The sequence below is a fragment of the Emydura macquarii genome, unplaced genomic scaffold (genome assembly GCF_026122565.2).
Source record: "Emydura macquarii macquarii isolate MOO-44397 ecotype Brisbane River unplaced genomic scaffold, CSIRO-AGI_Emac_v2 contig_2897, whole genome shotgun sequence".
NCBI classification, from domain to species: domain Eukaryota; kingdom Metazoa; phylum Chordata; order Testudines; family Chelidae; genus Emydura; species Emydura macquarii.
The window spans coordinates 28,237,161-28,259,572 of NW_027133034.1; the positions used below are offsets into that span (position 1 = coordinate 28,237,161).

The 22,412-nt window shown below is 41.5% G+C and overlaps 1 protein-coding gene across 3 annotated transcripts; it reads left to right on the forward strand.

Annotated features, from left to right (window-relative positions):
- Window positions 1-481: 481 nt before the first annotated feature.
- Window positions 482-14,653, forward strand: STARD4 (StAR related lipid transfer domain containing 4). Of its 3 annotated transcripts, XM_067568898.1 has the most exons (8): window positions 482-550; window positions 3,718-3,833; window positions 5,618-5,667; window positions 7,465-7,591; window positions 8,277-8,391; window positions 9,161-9,183; window positions 10,354-10,402; window positions 12,058-14,653. In XM_067568898.1, exons 2-7 carry the CDS (start codon window positions 3,729-3,731, stop codon window positions 10,360-10,362), a joined length of 429 nt encoding a protein of 142 aa, XP_067424999.1. In that variant the 5' UTR covers window positions 482-550; window positions 3,718-3,728; the 3' UTR covers window positions 10,363-10,402; window positions 12,058-14,653. The 3 variants fall into 3 exon arrangements, with proteins under 3 accessions (XP_067424999.1, XP_067424998.1, XP_067425000.1); XM_067568897.1 differs by lacking the exons at window positions 10,354-10,402; window positions 12,058-14,653 and having other exon boundaries at window positions 9,161-9,412; XM_067568899.1 differs by lacking the exons at window positions 482-550; window positions 10,354-10,402; window positions 12,058-14,653 and having other exon boundaries at window positions 3,809-3,833; window positions 7,014-7,591; window positions 9,161-9,412.
- Window positions 14,654-22,412: the final 7,759 nt, after the last annotated feature.

The following is a 22,412-nucleotide window of genomic DNA, read 5'->3' on the forward strand; positions in this document are numbered from 1 at the left end:
CTCCCTGCTTCTTCATTTGTTGTCCCCAGTAATTAGTTGAGTCCAGGTCTAGTAGCTCCTCCCCTTAGGCTAGGGGAGGGGCTTTTAGCTGTGGACAGGCTTGTGCCACTCTTCACCCCACCCCCACCATCATTCCATCCCCACTGGCCAATCACTGCACTGTGCCCAGCTCTCAGCCCAGCAGCCGCCAATGAGAAGACAACACCTGCCACCATCTCAGCCAATGAAATTGTCCTTGTGTGAGTCGAAGGTAGGTTGTGCATCCGAGGCTCCGCCCATCTGCCCGGCCGAAAGGGAAGAGGTGATGGTGGGCGGGGATTGGCCGCTTCTTCCCCCGCCCCCGGGGCTAATTCCGCGGCAGCATCAACTCAGGCCCGGCGAAATGAGACGGTCCGACCCGCCCTGTGATTGGCTGCGCCGGGGAAGCCGGCTGAGCGCTCATTGGCTGCTGGTGTCGGCTGCTCTGCCGGCTGAAGAGGCTCAGGCGCCCCGGCAGGTCGCAGGGCGGGTGCGGTGCCAGGCGGGGAGCGCGGCAGTCCCCTGCTTACGGGTGAGTTACGGGCGGCCCCTGCCGCACTCTGCGCGGGTCCCCGGGAGGGAACCAGGCGGCACCGGAGCTGCCGCCTGCGAGCCCGGGTCTGGGAGGGACGGAGGCAGGTGCCAGGGGGATGCTGCGGGGCCGCTCGGTAGGACCGGGGTCCGCAGCGCGGCCGAGGGAGCCGGACCGGCGGGGCGCTGGGGGCGGACGGCGCGGGCTGGCCGGGCTGGGGCACGGGGCTGGGATCCGGGCTCAGCGCCCCGCGTCTGGCAGCCGCCGGAGCCCGGCTGGCACGGGGCGCGGCGTGGGCCCTGCCCTGTGGGCAAAGCCTTTCCCTGGGAGCGGGCTAACCCGGCTCTGCCCGTGTGACCCTTGTCCCTCATTAACAGCCGTGGCAGGCTTGGCCCAGCCCTGGTCCACGGGGTTAAAATAACACCGCTGTAGAAACTTACTTCAGGCTGAAACCTCAGTTCTGTGTCAGCCGGCCCCCACGCTCAGTGCTGTTTAAATGGGAGTTCTCTGGTTGGAAATGTTTCAGATGTCCTCTTCTTCTTGCTGTGCGGTATCGCTGCCGTGAGCAGAGTTTAATCTGTTCTTTGGGCTATTAAAGCCTTGATCACTGACATGGCCTGGGCATGTCATTCACTGCCTACTAGAAAAACAAGGTGGGTGAGAGAATATCTTTTATGGGATCAATTTCTGTTGATGAGGGAGACAGCATATGGCAGTGATAGGGTATTTGTCAAGAGTAATTGCTTATAAGTAATAAAATCAAGTCTTAATATACTATTTTTGGAACTAAACTCCCTATCTTGGATTTAAATAATCTGCGTCTATTGATCTTCTCCCACGTGTGTTGCAAAGCTGAGTTATTTTTATGGTCTTTTTAGAAATGGAAGAGTACACTGAGATTTGCTGAAGGTTGGTGGTGGAGGATGAGGATATGATGCAGTTCTCCCCACTCCTGTCTTTTTTTAAAAAAACCAAAAACACCTTACAAATTTGCAGTGGTAACAGTTTTCTTTGCTACAGGCACCTGCTTTGGTTGCACTGAGAGAGATGTAAATTAGACAGTTAGCTTGGGGCAGAATGTTGTATTAAGATTGTGAAGTGGGGAGCAGTAGCATCCTTACAAGATTTCTGGCTTATTCAACTAAAATTCCTCTTCAGCAAGCTTACTGAATGGGCAGTTTTGCCACCATTTGTAAGGGTAGCTGAAGTGTTTGAATCTCCTGAGGAAATTGGTGTCACCACTAATCTGAAAGCAGTGCCTTTTGGTTTCCAAATTTATTGCAACTGACTTCCTGCTCAAGAGTTTGAGAAAGGGAGGGAAGATGCCTTGCTCCCTCACTATTCTCACTTTCCATGCACACCCTACTAATAGTTTTATTTTTAAAAACCTAATATGAATCCATTTTTTCCATAAATTGAAAACTAAAACAAATTAGTTTGAAAAATATTCCACTGCAGCATACTGAATCCAAACAGAGCATTGTGCCTAATGCATGAAAATTAGAAAATGAAACTAGCCAGAAAGCAAAGAGAAACTAAACTTATCTCTCTGGTTTCATAGTCCAAGCTGACAGTTCAATTGCAGTAGTAGGGCGAGGTCCTACCATTGGCTTTCCCAATGAAATCAATCAATATAAGGCATTAGGACTCAATGTTTAAGCAAGCAAGTTTAACCACATTTAAGAACTTTTAAAATGAACTTAATCTAAACTGCTACTGATCGCTCACTTGAGGACTTCACTTTTTGTTTTAATTTTTACAGAATTTTTTCATTTTCATGTAAGAAGAACAGAGCAGATAAAGAAAATGGCTGTAACTTTGTAGAATGTAGTTGTATTTTACCTAGGAAAGGGATTTTTTTTAAATGAAAGTTTAGCTAACTGTCAGATGCAAGAGTTAACTAATTTTATTAGCAGTGGGCTGCATCCACAGAGGGATTTAGGTGCCTAATTACCACTTTAGATGCATAAGTCCAAAATGTAGGTCCTCAAAACCCTTGCTCAGCTTCCAGCTAATCCTAAAGTCCCTTATATGCTTGCGCAAAGCTGCCTCAGTCCTGACACTACCAAGCAACTTGGCATCTAGTTTATCCCTAAGTCCCAGTGGGATCCTTGAACTAAATGTTCCCCTGCCTGTTTGTCTGTGGGATCCAATCTGGTAGGCATTCTTGGAGAACACTTAATCTGAATAAAACACTGGTGATATTGTTCCCCTTATACCCAATAATTAGAGCACTCACCCAGGATGTAGGAGATCCAGGTTCAAATTCCCACTCTGCCTGAGTCAGAGCAGGGACTTAAACTCAGATCTCCTACCTCTCAAGTGAGTGCTGTTACCATGACTGATTCCTGCTGCCTCTGAATTTGGCACCTAAGTCCCTCTCCTCAGCACTGCCTACTGGCCAGTTTAGGCAGCTCACTGCTCAGCGTGCTGGCTTCTGTGAATCCCATTCTTAGGGCCTAGTTCTCCCCATATATTGTATAAGGAACCTGGGCACCTAATTTGAGCTGTAGATTCCACTGGGTGCCAGGTTACCTAAAGTTAGATGTTTCAATGCTGAACTTAAGGGCTTGTCTACGCTTACCTCCGAGATTCAGCGGCAGTCAACCGGAGTTACGCAAGCTACACAAAAAACTTGCGTAACTCCCGTTGACTTCTCAGCTTCTCTTCTGCGTGCTGTCTTCACGGCAAAGCTCCCATTGACTTCAGGAGTAAAAGGATTCAGCTGTTCTTTTACTCTATGGAAAAGTGTTTTATGCTTACAGCCACACTACATCTTAAGTCGACATAAATTATGTTGCTCAGAGGTGTGAATTAGCCACCTGCCTGAGCAACATAATTTATGCAGATTTAAGCACCGGTGTGGACAGCGCTATATCGGCAGGAGAGTTGTGCCACTCTAAGCTCTCTAGTGTAGCCATAGCCTAAGGGAAACTTAGGAAAATTAAGCCAATTTAGCTAAAGTTTAACTTTAACATACAGTAAATGCCTGTGTGGATGCTCTCATCCACAGGTGTCCTTACTTTAGTTGAATCATTTAATTCATTTTAGTTTTCCTGGGTGTTCCTGTCCTTAAACTGTTGGTTCCAGGTGTCAGACTCAGCTCAGAGAGAAACTAAGCCCTCTTAATGGCTGATCTTGAAATTAAACCCTAAGTTTCTATGCAGGAAAAAGAAGAATGGAAATCCTTCCAGATGCAGCTTCTCTGGCAACAAAGCTGAAAAATACTCTAATCCAGTACCACAGCATTGAAGATGGTGAATGGCGAATTGCTAAGAAAACTGTAAGCGTTCCAGTTACAACTTCTTGTATGTTATTGTTCTAATTTTTTTAATCAAATGAGCAGCACCAATAAGACATTTTTTTCCTTTCTTCTCCCACTCCTAAATAATGGTAGTTTGAGAAGTTTGTCGCACAATGCTTTCAGACTGAATTTTCTGTACAGTAGAGGACTGGTCAGCTTTACTGTTGCTTGTGTGCTTTGAGTCCTAGTACTGACCTTTTTGGAGTCTGGGACTAGAGCACAATTGGTTGAAAGACAATATTCAGAGTAGTTATCAATGGTTCACTGTCAAACTCTAGTGGGGTCCTGTAGTGGTCAGTCCTGGGTCTGATACTATTAAATATTTTCCTTAATGACTTGGATAATGAAGTGGAGAGTATTCTTATAAAATCTGCAGATGACACCCCCTAAGAGGACTTGCAATCGCTGTGGAGGTCAGAACTAGAATTCAAACAGCCCTGACAAATTGGAGAATTGTTTTGAATTTCATCTCACTAAATTCAGTAAAGGAAGAAAGGAAAAATCAAATGCACAGCTACAAAATTAGGAATCACTGAGTAGATAGTAGTACTGCTGAAAGGATCTGTGGGTTGTAGTGGGTCGCAAATTGAATGTGGGTTGATGTAGTTGCAAAAAAGGCTAATATTATGGGGTCTAGTAACAGGAATATCATCTGTAAGATGCAGGAAGTAATTGTACTGCTCTGCTTGGCACTAGTGAGTCCACACCTGGAGTACTATGTCCAGTTCTGCCCCACTTTATGAAAGATGTGGTGGACTAATTGGAGAGAGTCCAAGAAGAGCAACAAAGTGATAAAATGTTTAGAAAGCCTTTCCTATGAGGAAAGGATAAAAAGACTGGGCATGTTTTATTTTGAAAAAAGACTGAAGGGGTACAATGGACACCTGATAACAGACTTCAGATGTGTTAAGGGCTGTTATAAAGAGGACTATGGGATCCTCATCACTAGAAGCTTTTAAGAACAGGTTGGACAAACACCTGTCAGGGATGGTCTATGTTTATTTGATTCTGCTACAGCACAGGTGGCTGGACTTGATGACTTCTCAGGGTCCCTTCCAGCCCTGCATTTCTATGATTTTAGAAGGAGATTAGCATGGAATGGAGACTACTAAAGTCTTTCCAAAATATGTAAGTCATTTTGAGTTACCTCAGCAAAAGATGGTGTAATATAGAAGAGGTGATTATTCAGGAAAAACCCACTTTTATATATATATAAATAAATAAATGAGTATAAGTGACTCACTTTTTTTTAAATCAACATCTAAAGAAATGTATGTCTCTATGTTCCCAATGCTGGTTGGAACATGTTCCCTACAGTGTGTCCATCCACCCCTAAGGCTTTATGTTGTGGTTACCTCCAACAAGTTTCACACAATGAAGAATTCAATGCAATGATTTCATGGCTAAATCTGATGATGTTTTAACAACAACATATGGGGACACAGACTGGTGCTGAGCCTATTTTAGTCCCTGATCAAGCAAAGCACTAATGCATGTTAGTCACATTGACTTGCAGGCTTAAAAGTTATGCTTTAGTGCTTTGCTTGATCAGGGTCTTAACTTTAGATAGAAGACTGTTGGAAACATAGCTAACACTTGATACTGAGAAGCACAGCTCATTTGAAAGAGTGCATTTGCAAGTTATTGGTAAAAAGATAAAGGTTTTCATGCCTAAAAACAAATTCATTTTATATCTGGGTAATTGTATGGGTACTTTAGAAGTGTACATAATAAATATGGTATTCTTCCACTTTATTTTCCAGAAAGATGCAACAGTGTGGCGGAAGCCATCAGAAGAATTCAGTGGATACCTGTAAGTTTACCTTCAGACTAGATAATGTCTTAAAGTCCCATAAACTTACTTACTAGAAATTGAAAGTGGGGGATGTGGAAAAACCCATTAGAGCATCCATTCCTTCACCTTGTCAGTATAGAATTAGTCTCTATAGTAATTATCTTAGAGTTTAATATTTTAATGCCTGCATCTTGTATGTTGTCTAACAAGACATAACTGTCAATGAAGACTCAGTAAAATTCTTGCTCCTTTGAAGTCAATGGTGTTAGAAATAATCAAACAGGTTGTCCCGGGTGTGGATTGGGGAGACGGAACCCTTTATTGCCTGCTCGTTCCACCTCGACACCGCAAGTGAGCAACAAGGGGGTTACTTTACAATTCTTTTATCCATAACAGTATGTAAATGTATACATTTTCAGCAACTCCACATAGCCCCTTATTTGGTTACATTGTTAATATTCATTTTATAGGTGTCAACTACATAATGAATATAATTATACCTGCCCCTGTTTGTTTACAGAATTACCATACAGAGGTCAAGCACATCACCTTAAAACCTATAAATTTTACACTAACATTCTTTGAAGTGAAGGTATGCCAGGGGGAGAAGGCAGATAATGCTTTCTTCCCACCAAGGCCTTACTCAGGAGTGGTGATAGTAATTTTATTAGCCTCATTCCCAGCACAGATGGCCAGGAAGGGAGGAAAAGAAGAAAAAGATAAGACTCTAACTAAAATTCACACCAATTAACAGAACAAGGTTTGCCCTTGCCTTGACCTCGTTCTCTGTAGTTTAGGCCTGATTACTTGTTCAGCTTTTAACTCTTTACTCTCCTACAAATGGTAAAACTCTTGTTGACCTCAAATGGGGCAAGATTTAACCCTCAAACTTCTTAGAAAAGTAATCTGCAAGTCAGAATACCAAATTCAGACTTTCTGGCCCTCACATTTAATACTGGTAATATCATTTACCATGGAGCCCTGTTGGGCTAAGGAACCAGCCTCTGGTTGGGAAGAGGTGTGTGTATATGGGTCTCTCTTGGCATGTATGGGACCAGGTAACTTGGTGAAAGCTTCCAAGAGCCTACTAAAAATAATTAAACCATTTCAGATGACTTTTGAATGTGTTGTGGTTTAAACAAATATCTATTATTTGGTATTCTAATGGGATACCAAGGCATATTTTGGTTGCTCATTCTCAGTGGAAAAAACTGATTCATTAGTATTGACAATACTATTTATTTGTGCTTTATAAAGACTTCTCTCCTCACCCCTTTTATCTTTTGTTCCCCTTTTATTATTTCTTTCTCACTTTCCCCTTCACTCCACCTTTTACTTTTTCTTGTCTCTCTTCTTTTCCCTAGCTGACTCTCCTGCTCCTCATGGGAGAGGAACAACAAACTGACAAGCTGTTTCAGAGAGAGATGATGGCAGTTTTGCTCTACCTCTCCATTTGCCCATGCAGTGAAAAATACAGTAGTGGTATATTGCAGAAAATGGTCTCTCATCCTAGGTGTTAAAGGGACAGTGAATAGAGTATATCTTCTTGACCTTAAAAATAAATTTAAAAAAAGCTAAAGAATCATATCACACAGATTGAGGAGGGGATTTGCAATTTGAGAAATACAGAAAGTAGCTTAAGAACCTCTCTCTTAAAATACCAGTTACTGCAAGAAAAAGGACTGGATGATTGGTCTTTTTCCATGCCTAAACTTTTCTGATTGAATTGTCTAGTTTTATCTTCAGATAATGTGTGTCCAGTAAATGTACTATAAACTAGCAGGAAGCTTATAAAGGATTTCTGATTTTAAACAGCTACAAAGCTCAAGGAGTTGTGGAAGATGTTACCAACAGAATAGTAGATCACATTCGTCCTGGACCTTATAGACTAGATTGGGACAGTTTAATGACTACAATGGACATCGTTGAAAAGTTTGAAGAGGTAAAGATTTGTCTTCTAGACTTATAAATAGAACATGTATTTGTATGGATGCAAATATGTATTCTACAGTGCAGCATAGCTATTGCACCATCATATGGTGATATTTTGTGATATAGCCTGAGAAGTTAATCCACGTACATGTATCTATATATTTTACCTTATGGAGTAGCCTGATACATATGCTCCTGTATGTAGCATTCATTTCAGAAGCTTGTTGAATTGGGACAGAATTCAACCATTGCCAAAATTAAGGATCAAAGGAAAAGACTTAGTAAGTTATGCTCTGGCATCTTCCAATAAAAATCCATGTTCTGAGATAATTAAAATATTTTTATTTTAAGTGAAGTCTTCTTTTTAGAGCTTTATAGTGAAGAGAACTCTTGGTTTTATTCAGATAACTTTTTTCAGTGTCCAATTTTAGACACCTAGAGTTCAACTTAAGCAACAACACTCAGCTTCTGTTGTCTTTACCTGCAGTTGCTCAACACCTCCAAGTTTTAGGGACTGACCTAGAGCCTTATGTTGGACACTTAGATGACCCTTAATCTGCACGTTACTATAGCCATCTGTAAAATGGGTAGCTTAGTAGGGAAGGTAGGATTAAGTAAAAGCTTATTTTTTGCTGAACATTTAGACTTCTCTTTGGTGATGCTTGGTTCATTGTTTTGCTATTTTTGTCCTGAAGAACTGCTGTGTAATGCACTACACCACTGCTGGCCAGCTGTGGAACATCATTTCACCAAGAGAGTTTGTTGACTTCTCCTACACTACTCAGTATGAAGAGGGGCTTCTGACATGTGGTAAGATGTCATTGACCACTACTTTTTTCTTATTTTGCAACAGATTACCATTTAGTTGAGTGTTAAGTGTGCATGCTGTTGTGAACCCCTTTAAAACTAACTTTTAAAAACTTTATGAGAATCTATAGAAAGGGGTGCAAATGTACTAGTGTACTCCTGTATAGCACTTTACATATTCAAAGCCACATACAAACATTAGCCAATACACACAACATTCTTGCATGTTAAGCAAGTATCACCATGTTATGCATGGGAAAATTGACAGACTGAACTGCCCAAAACTACACAGTGAATCAGGTGGAGCTGGAATTAGAACTTGCTTATAAATGGGAGTCAACTCTTGTGTAAAGTTTTTGCTTATCCACTGAGAGATGGTTTGAATGAAAAATGGGCAACCTCCATGCATTAAAATGATCATCCAAATCTTGGCTACTGATCTAAGCCTCTCTGAGGTATATTTGTCGCTACTTGTAATATCCATAAGCAGAGACTTACCTTGCATTTGCTCTTTCAGACCCTTTATTTATTTCATGTCTCCTCCACCACACTCCCATTCCCTTCAAACAAAATCTTTATTGTGGGTCAGCTGGTTAACCTATATAGCAGAGCAAATATTTATTCAGGGGAGCTATATTTTCTGCCTTTGGATATCAGAGAGATGTGTCCATGGATCTGAGAACAGAACTAGGCCTTTAAGTGTGTACATATGACAAACATGGCTTCATGATAGTCTTTTACTGACTTTTGTAACTATTTTTTTTAAATTTAGGTATAAGCCTAGACTATGGAGAGGTGAGACCTAATTTTGTCCGTGGATTTAATCACCCCTGCGGCTGGTTCTGTGTCCCGCTTAAGGACCATCCTGAGCACAGTCTTTTGACAGGCTTCATCCAGACTGAACTGCGAGGGATGCTTCCTCAATCTGCAGTAGATACTGCCATGGCTAGTACGCTAGCAAACTTTTACTCTGACCTCAGAAAGGCACTGAAAACATAATTTATGAAATTCTAGGTCAATAGTTGATTATGTCTTGCAATCATCTGTTCCTCCTTCCTGTAGTGTATCAAAGCTTTGATTAGGTTAGCAGGGGCCTAGCTCGTCACTGGCTCAATATGTGAGTTTGTGTTCCTTGCTGAGCTCTGAAAACATACAATGTACAGACTGAACATACAAACTCCTCTGCTTCTGAGGAACATATAAAGCTCAGAATTGGAGCTCAAGCCTGGTTAAATACTGAGTGCCCTCAACTCTCACTGAAACAGTGGGAGTGGATGGGTTATTCATTATTTTGCAAGTTCAGACCAGCTGTGCTGCCAGCATCTCTGACAATATAACTTTATATTATATAACTTTTTATTTTTAAGGAACTCCTTGAAAAGATTGAGACTTGTATCTAGTCTGTATGTGCATGTTTCTATTTTTTATACATTTTAGTTTAATCCAGAATTACATTTTAACAATTCTGCTCACAGCTGAATTTCCCAAAGGGAAATTAAATTGAGAATTACTTAAACTGAGCTCTTATTTGAGAGATACAGATTTACATTAGTAAATACCTATGTTGTTGGCATTTCCTAAATATTAGTCTTCTCTATGACTGAAATGCTTCTTAAATACAGTAATTATGTCAAGATACTAAATATTTCATAGGAATGCATTTATAGCTGCTCAGAGCCCATTGAAATCAACAGGAGTCTTTCCATTTTCTTCAGTGGTGATGGATCAGGCCCACATTCATCAAAGCACAAAACCCCAAGACATCCATCCATTATCCCTTTTATGCAATCTAGTTTTAGATACAAAAACATTTCTTTTTAAAATCTGCATGTACTAGAGATAGGATTTCCAATAGTAATCAGTAAAACCAAACCCATCTTTTTTTCAGAGTTTGGTTAAAAAGGACTCAACAAATATTTTTAATTCCCTCCTCTCCCCCATTTTTCTTTTAAATTATATTCTCAGATTTGTTGAAGGTAAATACCACATCTGGAGATGGAAGGAGCTGACAAAGGTAACATTGCAATTTCAGCTTTTTTCCCCCATGTTAAATAATCAAACATTCTCTGAATTGAATATTGAGAAGTAACTAACCAGACTGAAATGCTCTGGAAACATGTATATTTTATCTGTTTAAAAAAAATTGTAAATCTCAAACTTGGGTAAGCAACAAGCATAAACCCAGTCTAGTCTGATTCAAAGCCATAAGAGGACTAAGGGCCAAATTTTTAAAGGTGTTTCGACATAGCTGGTAAATGCCTTAAGCTGTCCTGAAAATTCCACTAGGTACCCATCTGTGTCTTTAGGTGCCTAAATATTTGTAAAAGTTTGGCTCTGAGATAATTTCTATATATCTTTTCCTTTAGGGAAAACTACATAGTTACTCATGCAGTACTAGAAATGCTTAATGAGTACTTAATTTGTTTGTTTAGGGTTTAACTTTAATTGTACAGTAGATGCAGCAAATACATTTTAATTTAGAATTTTCAGTGACAACTTGGAAATGTTTGACTGACAGAATTTAGCAAGTAACATACTATAAGTGATTGAGAACCACAGGCATCTTAATTATCATACACACAGAAAGCTTAAAGGGATGTGCAGATGAAAGTGGGCCTAACATTTAGGTTTTATTGAAACCAATGTTCAGAAACCTGTGATCAACAGATTTAATCAAAAACAGATTTTAATGGAAACAACTTTTCTCTGCAACATTTGCAACCCTAACAGTGGGCTAGTTCAGAACACTGAGCAAGTGTTAGCTTTGAGTAGTAATGAAAATGAGGCCCTGACTACACTTACCTGTGAGATTCGGCAGCAGTCAACGGGAGTTACGTAAAAACTTGCATACGCAAAAAAACTGCAGAGCTTCTCTTCTGTGCTCCATCTGCGCTGCGCTACTTTTGTAGCTGGTCTTAGTACATCGATTTCTGGATCGACTGAGTGGGTCTGCACTGACCACTCAGTTGATCCAGAGAAATTGATTGACGGCAGCGAATTTGCTGCCATCAGTATAGCTGTAGCCTGACTGACTGTAGTCGCTTTTCATTGTCCAAACAGAGAGAAGTTAGTTATTTGGGGGGGGGGAATAGTGAAAACATTTTTAAAATCTTCATTTTAAAGATATTTAGTGTACATAACTTGATCCCTATAGGTTTTTCCCCTTTTTTTCCCCCCAAAGTATCTTCTGTGCCTTCCCAGCCAGAGGAGGCAGATAGTATCAGATCCCCATTGGGTGGGTGGGTGGGTGTGGGTGTGTATAGTCTGTTTCTTGTCTGAGACTGGCTAACCGTGACAGAGAGAAAGTGGATCTGGAGCGAGACTGCCCCTCCCCAAACCTGCAGGGATTCCTAGCCTTCATTAATGCCATGAGTCAGTATTAAATCAGACACACTTCCCCTCTGTGCCTTGAATTCTCCCATTCCTAGAGGGAGGTAATCCAGGGGCAGAGGCCAGTGCAGAAGACTAGCAGTACAGCTGCATTGGAACAGCACTATTAAGGGATTTAGAGGAAGTTTTGATAGACATCTCATGGATTCTTCCCAAATATAGGAAAATCCAGGTAATTTTAACCTCCATGCCCCTACAAGAGCTGATGCATCTAGATGATTCAATATTTTAAATAACTATCAGTCTTTTATCTTTGCCATTCCTTACTTCTCCATGAAGAGCACATCTCATTTATGAAGACACTTCACATCAGTGGTGCAGAACAGTTCGAAAGAAGCACCAGAAACCTTTTTGCAGGAAGATGTTCGTTATAGAACGCTCTCTGCAGACAAAATTACAAGATCCCTGCTCCAAAGAGCTGTCAATGTAAAGGACCTGAATTAACTACCCTGGTAGTAGTCAGGTGGTGTCTTTGTAGAGACTTCGGTGGAATTGTTTTGAGCACTATGAAAATAGACTGGTGAAGAAGAGTAGCTAATCACATTTTGTTGATGTAATTTTTTTCAAATGGAAGAAAGACATCTTAGTGATGTCTTTTGATAGTATTTTAGGTGTAATGTTTTAAGTACTGTATTCTCTTCAGTTTCCATTCTATCTCCATTTTTCCCTACTAGTTTCCTTACCACCAGTGAAATAACTTCTCCTAATGACACTAGGGGGGGATCTAATGCCTCGGTTCATATCTCCGATTGCGGTTCATAGGAATTACATGCTTACCAAGGAAACTAGACTACTAGGCATGTGCACTTTATTGCTGGTGGTTTTCATAGTCACTTCTGGAATTATATAACATCTGCTAGCCCTTGTTTTGGTGTGCAGTGCACAGACAGTGGTTTCATGGAGTGATTCTAGATTAAGATTTTGAACTGCAGCTCTCTCCAAGCTGCTCTCCATTCTCTCTTTCTAAATAAAGTATCTGCCCACACTCCAGTTTCAGTGACAGTCTCTTGAATGCATAGTCTGTCCTTATGGCATTCTTGGCACAAAGACCAGCAATTAACAGCACACACTGCTATAGTGATTTGGCTGTAGATGCAGCAGGCTTCTTGTAAAAACTGATTGCATTGCTGAGTAACATTAGAATCATTCAGAGGCTGAGTGAGCCTACCAGGCTGCATTTTACTTATCCATGTTTAAGGGACACAAACTAGCTTTGCACTTTTCAGCACATGCATGCTATTGTTAGCCTCTGCTCTGTTACTTTAAACAAGATCTCATAGGATCATAGGATATTATCTGTAGGAGAAATCAGGGCTGGGTATGTATTTTGACATAAGGAAAACTTTTGACAAAACGAAGGAATTATGCTGTGACTAGACATGTCTAGTGACAGGTTTAAGTGCTAACAAATTTAAGTGAGTTTCATCTTGGATATATTCTTGGTGATCTTTCTGCATCTAAAACATAGTACTAAACTTTAGAATTGACCAAGTTGTATTTATTAGCTGTGTTGTTGCAGAGCTCAAATTACACAGAACAATGCAATTACAAAGTGATGGAGAATTGTGTAAAACTGGATGTGCTTGCTTATAAGTACCAAGTTTTGTTTTTAGGCCTCTCCCCTTATGTAGGTAGAAGTGGCGAGGAGTTGTTGGGGATGAGAACAGACTCATTCATTCCATTCCAGGCCCACAAAAGCCTCTCCACAAGGATTCCAGGAGCACATCAGAACTAGTGCCCAGAGGGGCATTGCTATCTCCTCACAGGTTAGTGCGCAGCCCTGTGGAGAGGGAACCAGTGGTAGTACTGCACTGGAGTCAGCAATGCTATTGAGAGAAAAAAGGTGTCAGAGTCCATGCAGGATCATTTATTTCACTGGTCTGGATGGGGGAAATCATTAAGTCCCAAATGTTGCCATCCTCACATACTGGAAAAGGATGATGCAACAGAGGCATTGGGTGAAATTTTGTGGAAGTACTGTGCTGCAAGAAGCTTTAGCCCCCTAATGGTTTTCATTCTGTGGGAGAGGAATTATCTGGGCTTTGAACTTTATCCTCAGGAATAGTTTCGGAAAAAATTATAGACAGTGTTGTCTGTGCATGCCTAAACTGCACTACTGAATTGGGTGTGTGGAGGAGGGACCAACCTTGACCTTCTGTGAGAATAGCGGAGACATTTTTTCTGATAAACACATGGTGAAGTGTATACAGAACATATGATGACTAGTTATGATAATGTCAGTTAGCCTGTTTTCAGTTATTTAGTCCATATACTGGATGGAAAGTGACTAAAGATAAGCTAAATTTTAAAATTGCCTCAGTCCCCCACTTTACAGCTGTACCATCAGATTTGGGCCTGAACTTGTCAGTTTTGCAATTTCATGAGTGCAAATAATTTAGACTTAGACACAACTTAGATTAATTTGAGCTAACTGGAGTTCAGGTTGCTCAGCACCACACACTGCTGAGTGCTTAACTGGTCATCCAGCATGGTTTGACAAAGGAAATTTAGATCCTGCTCCAAAATAGCATTTTCTCAGGTCTAGAGTTCCATTACCTGCCAAGTTAGAATTTGTTCAGCAGTTTGAATGCTTGACAAGTATTGTCCCTACAAAAAGTTATAAAAAAAAAAAAAAGCGTTTAAAAAAAAATTTTGATGTGAACTAAAACAAGTTCTATTTAAACCAATGAAGTTATGCTTGCTTTTATCAGGATTGAATTTAGTCCATGAATGTGAGATTTGTCTTCAACTGACAAGGTCTTATAAGATTGTATTTATATTTTGAATGTTGTGATGTAAATTAAAATGAAGTACAACAGACTCTTGACTTGTTCTCAGTACTTTTACAGGGCCCTATGCTTATCCCTTAAGAGGCAACATTTCCATTCATTTCCCTGAATTGTCTAATTAAAGGTTGCTAAATGGCTAAAGGCAATTAGATAATGCTCTTCGTCATTTTCTTTTGAAAAAAACTAGTACTTATTTTGACTCTACCACAGCAATATGCATACAGGTTTTCACAGCTTTGTGTGTTTTGAGTTCTTGGAAAATATATTAATGCTCTTACCAAAAATTTGAAGTCTATTCTAAAATGATCCAGCATAACTTTCTCTTAGCACACACTCTCACGAATACTAGGGAAAGTGACCAGTCCAGGTAAAAACCATACGTTCTTATCCTTATGCTTGTTACTGAAAAGAGTGAAGAACTTTTGTACCATCAAAATAAGTTACTCATCCTAGGCACGTGGGTAAATAGAATTCTGCAAAATGCATGCCCTAGATACTGTAGATGTAATTTGGGTTTCCAGACAAAGTTCTTCCTCAAGAGATTGATCCAAAACCCACTGAAGCAAAGGGAATGATACCCCTCTTACATAAGGAGCCTCCCCAGATTCTCTCAGTGGAGCCCACATGAGGGCTAAGCAGGTTTGTAGCCCCTGCCATCAGGAGGGGGAAGACTGATTAATTTTACTTTTGTGGGCCTATGACTCCCCGGCTGCATCAGCGAACAGAAGTGGGATAAGAGGTAAGTAGCACATCACAAAGGAGTGTAGGAGCAGACACAGATTACTTGGAAGCAGTGGGAAATGTCTTAATTATGGTTATTAAATAAAAAACTCATGAAGGTTAAAGTCTGTCTTAATTTTATGGGTTGGAGCAGACAGAAGGCATTTTCAAACCCAAGTGCTGCTAGGGCCAGAGCTTCACAGGAAAACTTCAGAGTGGCCTGTGGCATCAGATGTGTTGCATTTCTCTAACACCTTTCATTGGATGGTCTTAATAAATGAATTCTCCTAGTGCCCCCTCTGCCATGAGCAATACAGAGACATGGTCTGTTCACTGTGGTAACTTGCACTAAACTTGAGTGTTGCCCTTAACTCATGTATGGTGGTGATTTTAATTAACTGGTTTCCCATCAGAGGGTAGAGGCTCAAGTGAATGCAACTCATTAACTGCTAACGTGACTATACTGCAGTATAGCCACCAGCTAGCTCCAGTCAAATGCCCCTCAGTGCCTTTCTACAGGTTTGCTCTTCCTGGCCCTGCCCTGCACATATCCAGAAAGGACAGCTTAGTTCTCAAACACTTCACTAGAAAACAACTCAGAGGGGGCACAGCTTACTGCAGTGCAAAGTGTCAGGGGATGTGGCCACCGATCTCAGTGCCACACTTCAGTGAGTGTGAATTCAGCTGGGCAGGTGCCACTTTGCAACGTGGCTGCTCATTTGCACTAGGCTAAATCAAGAGAGGTAATGAAAGTGAAGCATCTGGAGTGGACTGTGGTGATGAGCTTCCCCGTGGGACTTGCCTAAGGCCAAACAGAAAAATCGGTTCTACAACCAAGACTTGCCATCAAGCCTGCGATTCTGCAATCTGCTCCAGTTGATCCCCGCAGCTGTATGCAGCCCTATTGACTTTAGTGACGCGCCAGGGTGGAGTGTCTGTGTGTGTGGGGGGAGGGGGGGGGAGGGTCTGTCTGCATGGAGAAATTTGCAGGCGCTGGGCTGAAGACAACTTCTAGTCATGCTCTGCCCACTAGTTGAGCCTCTTCCCTGAAGAAAAAAATAAAGCTATAATGAAAAAGTGAGGGGGAGGGAGGAAGCCTGTTATAGACGATTCTAAAAAAAGTTATACAATAGTTTACGTACAGCAACGTGACAGTACAGCTAAAAATACTGCCATGTTCCATGCCACCTGCGTATTTGTACAGGGCAGACAAAGTGGCATTTGCACCTGTGGCACACACTGAAGAGAAAGAGAGCATTTAACTAATAAGCAGAGGGAGGCAAAGCAGGGCTGACTTCACAGTAACTTTGAGCTAGTCACAGAAGGCCTGAGGTGCTTAGCAGATCCCTTAGGCATCGAAAGCCCTGAATCAGATTCCCAACAAGATTCAAAACCCCTGCTCAGCTGCCAAACCTTGTAGGGGCCTAATGTGTGAGATGGCCTCCTTCTTGCAGCGTAAGGTCTCTGGATGCCTATGTGTCTGCCTCTGAGCAAGTGCACAGTAGCCACACCAGGCATCCAGCTATGCCCCAGCATGCGTCACAAGCCGGGAGAAAATAGACATTCCTATGCCTGACTCAGCTGATGGGCCCAAGCTGGTAAGTGGGCTTAGAGCCTGTCTACTGACGTAGGCTCCTGTAGACACACAAACAGCCTGGGAAGGGGAGGAAGAGGGAGGACAATGCCTTCCTCTTCCTCCTCCCTTTGAGTCCAGTGGTCAGGGTACTTCTTTGGGGGGGGCAAGGCCACCAGGTCATGTACTCCCACCAGCTGATGAGGCTAAGCGATTTGAACAGGGCTGGGCCACCACAAAGCTGAGTGCCCTCACCTTTGGGTTATTCAGCTATGGGACTCCTTCAGTCTCTTCTATTGAAACTGTTCCTCTGTGGCTAAATAAGTTTTAAAAGATCATTGGAGCACTGGCCTGAATCCTGGGTCTCCCACCTTCCATGGGAGTACTCTAGCCTCTAGGCTACAGTATGAGACTCATTTATTCACAGTGGACCAGAAGAGCCCCACATCCTAGGAACACAAGAATGGCTATGTGAGGGGGTCGACCAATGGTCCAGCTAGCCCACTATCCTGTCTGTCAATAGTAGCCAGTGCCAGACCAGAGCAATTATCAACTGATCATCCAGTCCCAGCTTCTGGCATTCAGAGGCTTGGGGACACTCGGAGTATAGGGTTGAGTCCTTGACCAGCGTGGCTAATAGCCCTTGATGGACCTATCCTCCACGAACACATCTAATTCTTTTTTGAACCCAGCTATACTTTTGGCCTTCACAACATCACCTGACAATGACTTCCACAGGTTGACGGTGCGTTGTGTGAAGTACTTCCTTATGTTTGTTTTAAAGCTGCTGCCTAGTAATTTCATTCAGTGACTCCTGGTTCTTGTGATGGGGTAAATAACACTTTCTCCACACTAGTCATGATTTTATAGGGCTGTCATATCCCTCTCCGTTGTCCCTTTTCTAAACTGAACAGTTTCGGTCTTTAATTTCTCCTCATGCAGAAGCGGTTTCATACCCCTAATCGTTTTTGTTGCCCTTCTCTGTACCTTTCCATCAGAATGTCCCATAACTCGGTGGTTAGGGCACTCACCTAAGAGATGACAGAGCCCTTTTCCTCCTCATCAGGCAGAGAAGGGACTTGAACTGGGGTCTTCCACATCCCAGCTGAGTACCTTAACCACTCATGCTAAACATGGTGAGGGGGAGAGCTGCTCCTTCTTTTCACCTGCTTCTTGCAAGAACTGTCTAGGTACCTAACTTCAAGAGAGGCTACAGCTGAGAATTGCTAATAGAAAGCTGCATCTCCCTGCAGTCTGGATTTGGGTGCTTCTCTGAGAGGGAGCAAAGTTTAGCATACATACCTTGGCTTGGCACCTCCCATTGGCAAGCTTAGGAAGGTTCTGGCTAGCATTCGGAGATACCTATCTCTGCCCATTCATTGTACAGGGAGCCTATGTGCCAAACTCAGGCTTTGTCAGTCCTAGTGATTTTCTTGGCACCAAAAAGGCACAGAGACCCTCAGTGTCACCATTCCTAAGTGCCTTTGTGAATCTAGCCCTTCATGTTTTTGTAAGCCATAAGACAGTGGGCTGTTCTGTGGGTCTCCATTTACCATCTACAGTGCTCAAGTTTCTGGACTATCTTCGCTAGTGGTTCTAGCAGGGCTACATGCTTGTCATCTTATCATCCCATGCATCATTTTAATTTCTGACTATACATTTTTAGACTATAGCCAATGTAAGTTTTCATATTGTACCACGGGGTTCTATAATACTTTTCCACTCTGCCAATACACTTATTTGCAACATGGTTTAAATACAAAAAGTACAAACACCGTATCTACTGAATTTCAACTTCCAATCTTGCCTAGTTTGGGAAATGAAGGGAGGGCCACAACAGTCATTCCTATGATGGCTTTTCAACCTCTTTCATGCTGACCTTCATACACACCAGTGTTTCAGCTGTTAAGTCCGCTCATTTGTACAAAACTACTAACATGGGGGAAAGGGGCACATGCCTATGCCAAGTTGGAATTCATTCAAGATGAATAAGCTATAAACAAACAGCGTATGTGCCATGATCGCCCGTGATAATGGCTACAGTTCTATAGTCTTCATTACACATTTGGCTGTAACGTTTTTTCATATAATTAAATGACAAACAGGCATTTCTAGGCTTATTGGTTTATTATCATATTGTACATGCAAATCTTTTTTTATAAACTTCCCAGCATCAAAGCATATTCTTTTCATTTAGCAAATATCAGCATGTCCATATGAGCATATAAAAGGTTACATTAATCCCAAATATAATACATTTCCAGTTCTACTGTTCCAAACTCCTTTCTATATCTGACTTCTCCCTGATGATTCATTTACAAGTATGAGAAGAGTTATTATACAATCAGGATTAGTCTGAAATAAGTGTGTCTACTTGACAGTCCTAAAACTTGTATTTATTTACTATGTTTTTGTTATTAAACGTAAACAATTGTTGATGGTCTAAGATTTTTTCTTACATACCAACTTGTAAAACAGGATGTCAGATGTAGAAAGAATGTAGCAGAGTTGAGAAAATATGGGTTATGGAGTCCAGTAAGTATACAGAATATTTTTTACAGATTAAACCTCAGCTATTCCTAACTTAAGTTTTTATAATAGATTTATAAAATACACCTTGTAACAGATCAATAGCACCATTTGTCTGACTTTTTTTTTTTTTGGAAGTGTTGCCATACTACACTGTTACAATTCAGTTTATAGCTCTCTTTAATTAAAAAAAAGCAGAGAACTTAAGTCTATTGACTATAATTTAATAGGCTTTTTGGCTTGAGAAGTCAAGATCTTTACACTCTGGTAGTAACTTATAGACCAATCATTTGACCTGGGTACTGGTTCATTAAGTTCTTCACCTCTTCAAATCAGAAACTGAGGTCAGACAAAATAGCCAGCCCTCAAACTACTGAGCAACTTGCTAGAAATCAGCTCCCTAATGTATAGCCAGCCTGGGCACTGGTCATCTTACAGGGTCAAGGAAGGAACTATCCTAATACACAACAGAAGCAGATCATTAGCTGGCTACTAGTCATCTCCCCCCCAGGTGAGGGAAGCTCAGCAGATCAACAGAGTAATGGATCCATCAGCCCCACTACTGAATCACTGCTGCTTAGTGGTATCCCTTCTGCAGAGGCTCCTCAGATTCCCAGTCACCTCCTGGTTAAGTTCTGCCATATGCCCCTTAAGCCCATCACTTTATAAAATACAAGTCCATAAAGAGTGCTCTCTCTGGGCACTATTTCTGCTATTAAATCAGCACATTTTGTACCACACTGCAAGATAGGGGTGGTTGAGTAAGAAAGTGGGGGTCATGTTGTTCGTAATTCCAAGCTAGCGCTGGGGTATGCTTGAGACCGTTTGTATATATTTTCATTAAATTTTATTTCTACACAGTGACAGTTCACCATCACCCCAGGAAATAGAGACAGGTGTAGAGTGTGTGATAATATGCAACACTGTGTTGTGATACTTTATTCTGAGACTAAAATGTAAAAATCAGAAACTGTGATAGACTTACACTGATTACACTATCACTATAATCTCCCACCTCCAGCTCTACACTAGCCAGGAAAGCGACTGCATGATCTGAAAAAGCTTTATTATCCACTTCTTTCTAGGAAAAATATTACTGCAGTAGGATGAGGCAATACAGATTTTCATACATTTACAAACACATATGGGACATTTTAACCCATTTCATATTTTAAATGGCATAGCTATTGTTCCTCCACAAAGTCCCACTCAACACTTACCAGGCCAGGTTTGCTGAGTAGTGCAAGATGTTTATTTAGCCTTACATACCTAAAGCAGTTAAAACACTCCTCTGATTTGCCGTGGTAGAGTGGGGAAGAGGCTGTCAGCCATCTTAATGGAGCTATATAAACCAGGTGTGTAGGGGTGGGGGGTAAGAAGTGATTTTGTGTGTGGTTAAAACAAAGGGTGGGAGCAAGACTCCTTCCTATATGAGACCAGTGCAGCACCCACTTACTTTAATTTCTCATAAATATATGTGAGAGTGGATAAGCCCAGTTATTGACAAACTTTGTCTTCTCAGGGAGTGACTGATGAAGAGGAGGGACTTGAGGTTTTTTTCCCCTTTCTCATTGCTGAGGTAACAAAAACAGAGAAGAGCTATCTTTAGCAGACTTTCAAGGAAGCACACCCACGGGATGGTGGGGTAGCATAGTGTTTTTGTTACAGGAGTTTACTGGTTGGTGGGTCCTTGGGTATTTTATTTTCTTGGGCTAGTTTGTATATATATAAATTTATGAGCACTTTTTATTTCACCCAAATTATATTTTGGAGACTTTGTTCTATAGGTACCTAGTTCTCTTAGTGCTGTAGCTGTAATACCTCACAGTGCTGTACGTAACAATGTAATACTATGCAATGAATGCGTAAGATAAGAGAAAATGCAGACTCATTAGAAAGCTCCTGTTAAAATGGACCAGGTTTTTAAAAAAGAGATGGTCACCCAGCTGGTATTGGTAACTTTGTTTCTAAAATGTGATGAAATAGAGAATTAAAACCAAATTGGATGGAATGGAAAAGCATTACATTAAATTCTGTTGGTGGCTACTATATTATTGTTCTATGATTGTCTCATGTGGTAATCATAGACATATAAAAGGTTTCTATAACTTTAGAATCAGGAGACAATGATGGCAAGAATTCTTATAAAATTACATAATTGGTTATATTTACATTTGGAACATTTTATTTTGAGATTGACTACAGCACAGTTGTCCTGATCCAGCAAAGATGTACACACACACACATCTGTGCACACAGTGAATAGTTCCATTGACTTCAGTGGGCCTACCTGTGCTGGAAAAAGTGAAGTGTGTATGTAAATCTTTGCAGGATCAGGCTTTAATGCTGATCATAGGTGTGCGCAGCACATTTCATTGGGGTGTACACCCAGGGAATTTTCATTAGGGGTGTCAAACTCAATTCCACCAGTGGGCCACATTTGAATTTCTGACCGGCAGAATTCTTGCCACGTCCTAGTCTCTGCCGAGAAACACCACGAGGAACAGTATTTCGGAGGCAGATCCTATCCGCCGCAAAATCTCGCAGCTCCTTCTTTTTCAGTGGCGGCTCGCTGTGTCTTGCCATCTGCCGAGAAATCGCACGCCCTCCACTCTTTCGGCGGCAACTCTACCCTTCAACATCAGCTTGGTTCGCGGGCTGGATACAAAAGGGTGGTATGTCTGAAACCCCTGCATTACGGTGTGCCTGGACACACCTGGCACACCCCGTACGCACATCTATGATGCTGATATCTCACATCTGTGTCTGAAATATGAGAGTTGCTGCACTCTGCTCTCCTTGTCACTGGTTCAGAGATCTAAGAACTCAAACTGGTGCTATGATCATAGGACATCTGCAGATTTTAAACCTATGGGGCTTTTTAGTGGTGAAAGTGGTTCCTCCTAAGGAAAAGAGAGAAACTTCATGAATACTGTTCCAGCACTGCTGATGCTGTGCCTGACTTTGTTCAGGTGTGTATTGGTTAGGTAGAGGTTGCAAGGCAACTTGTATTTGGCTGAACA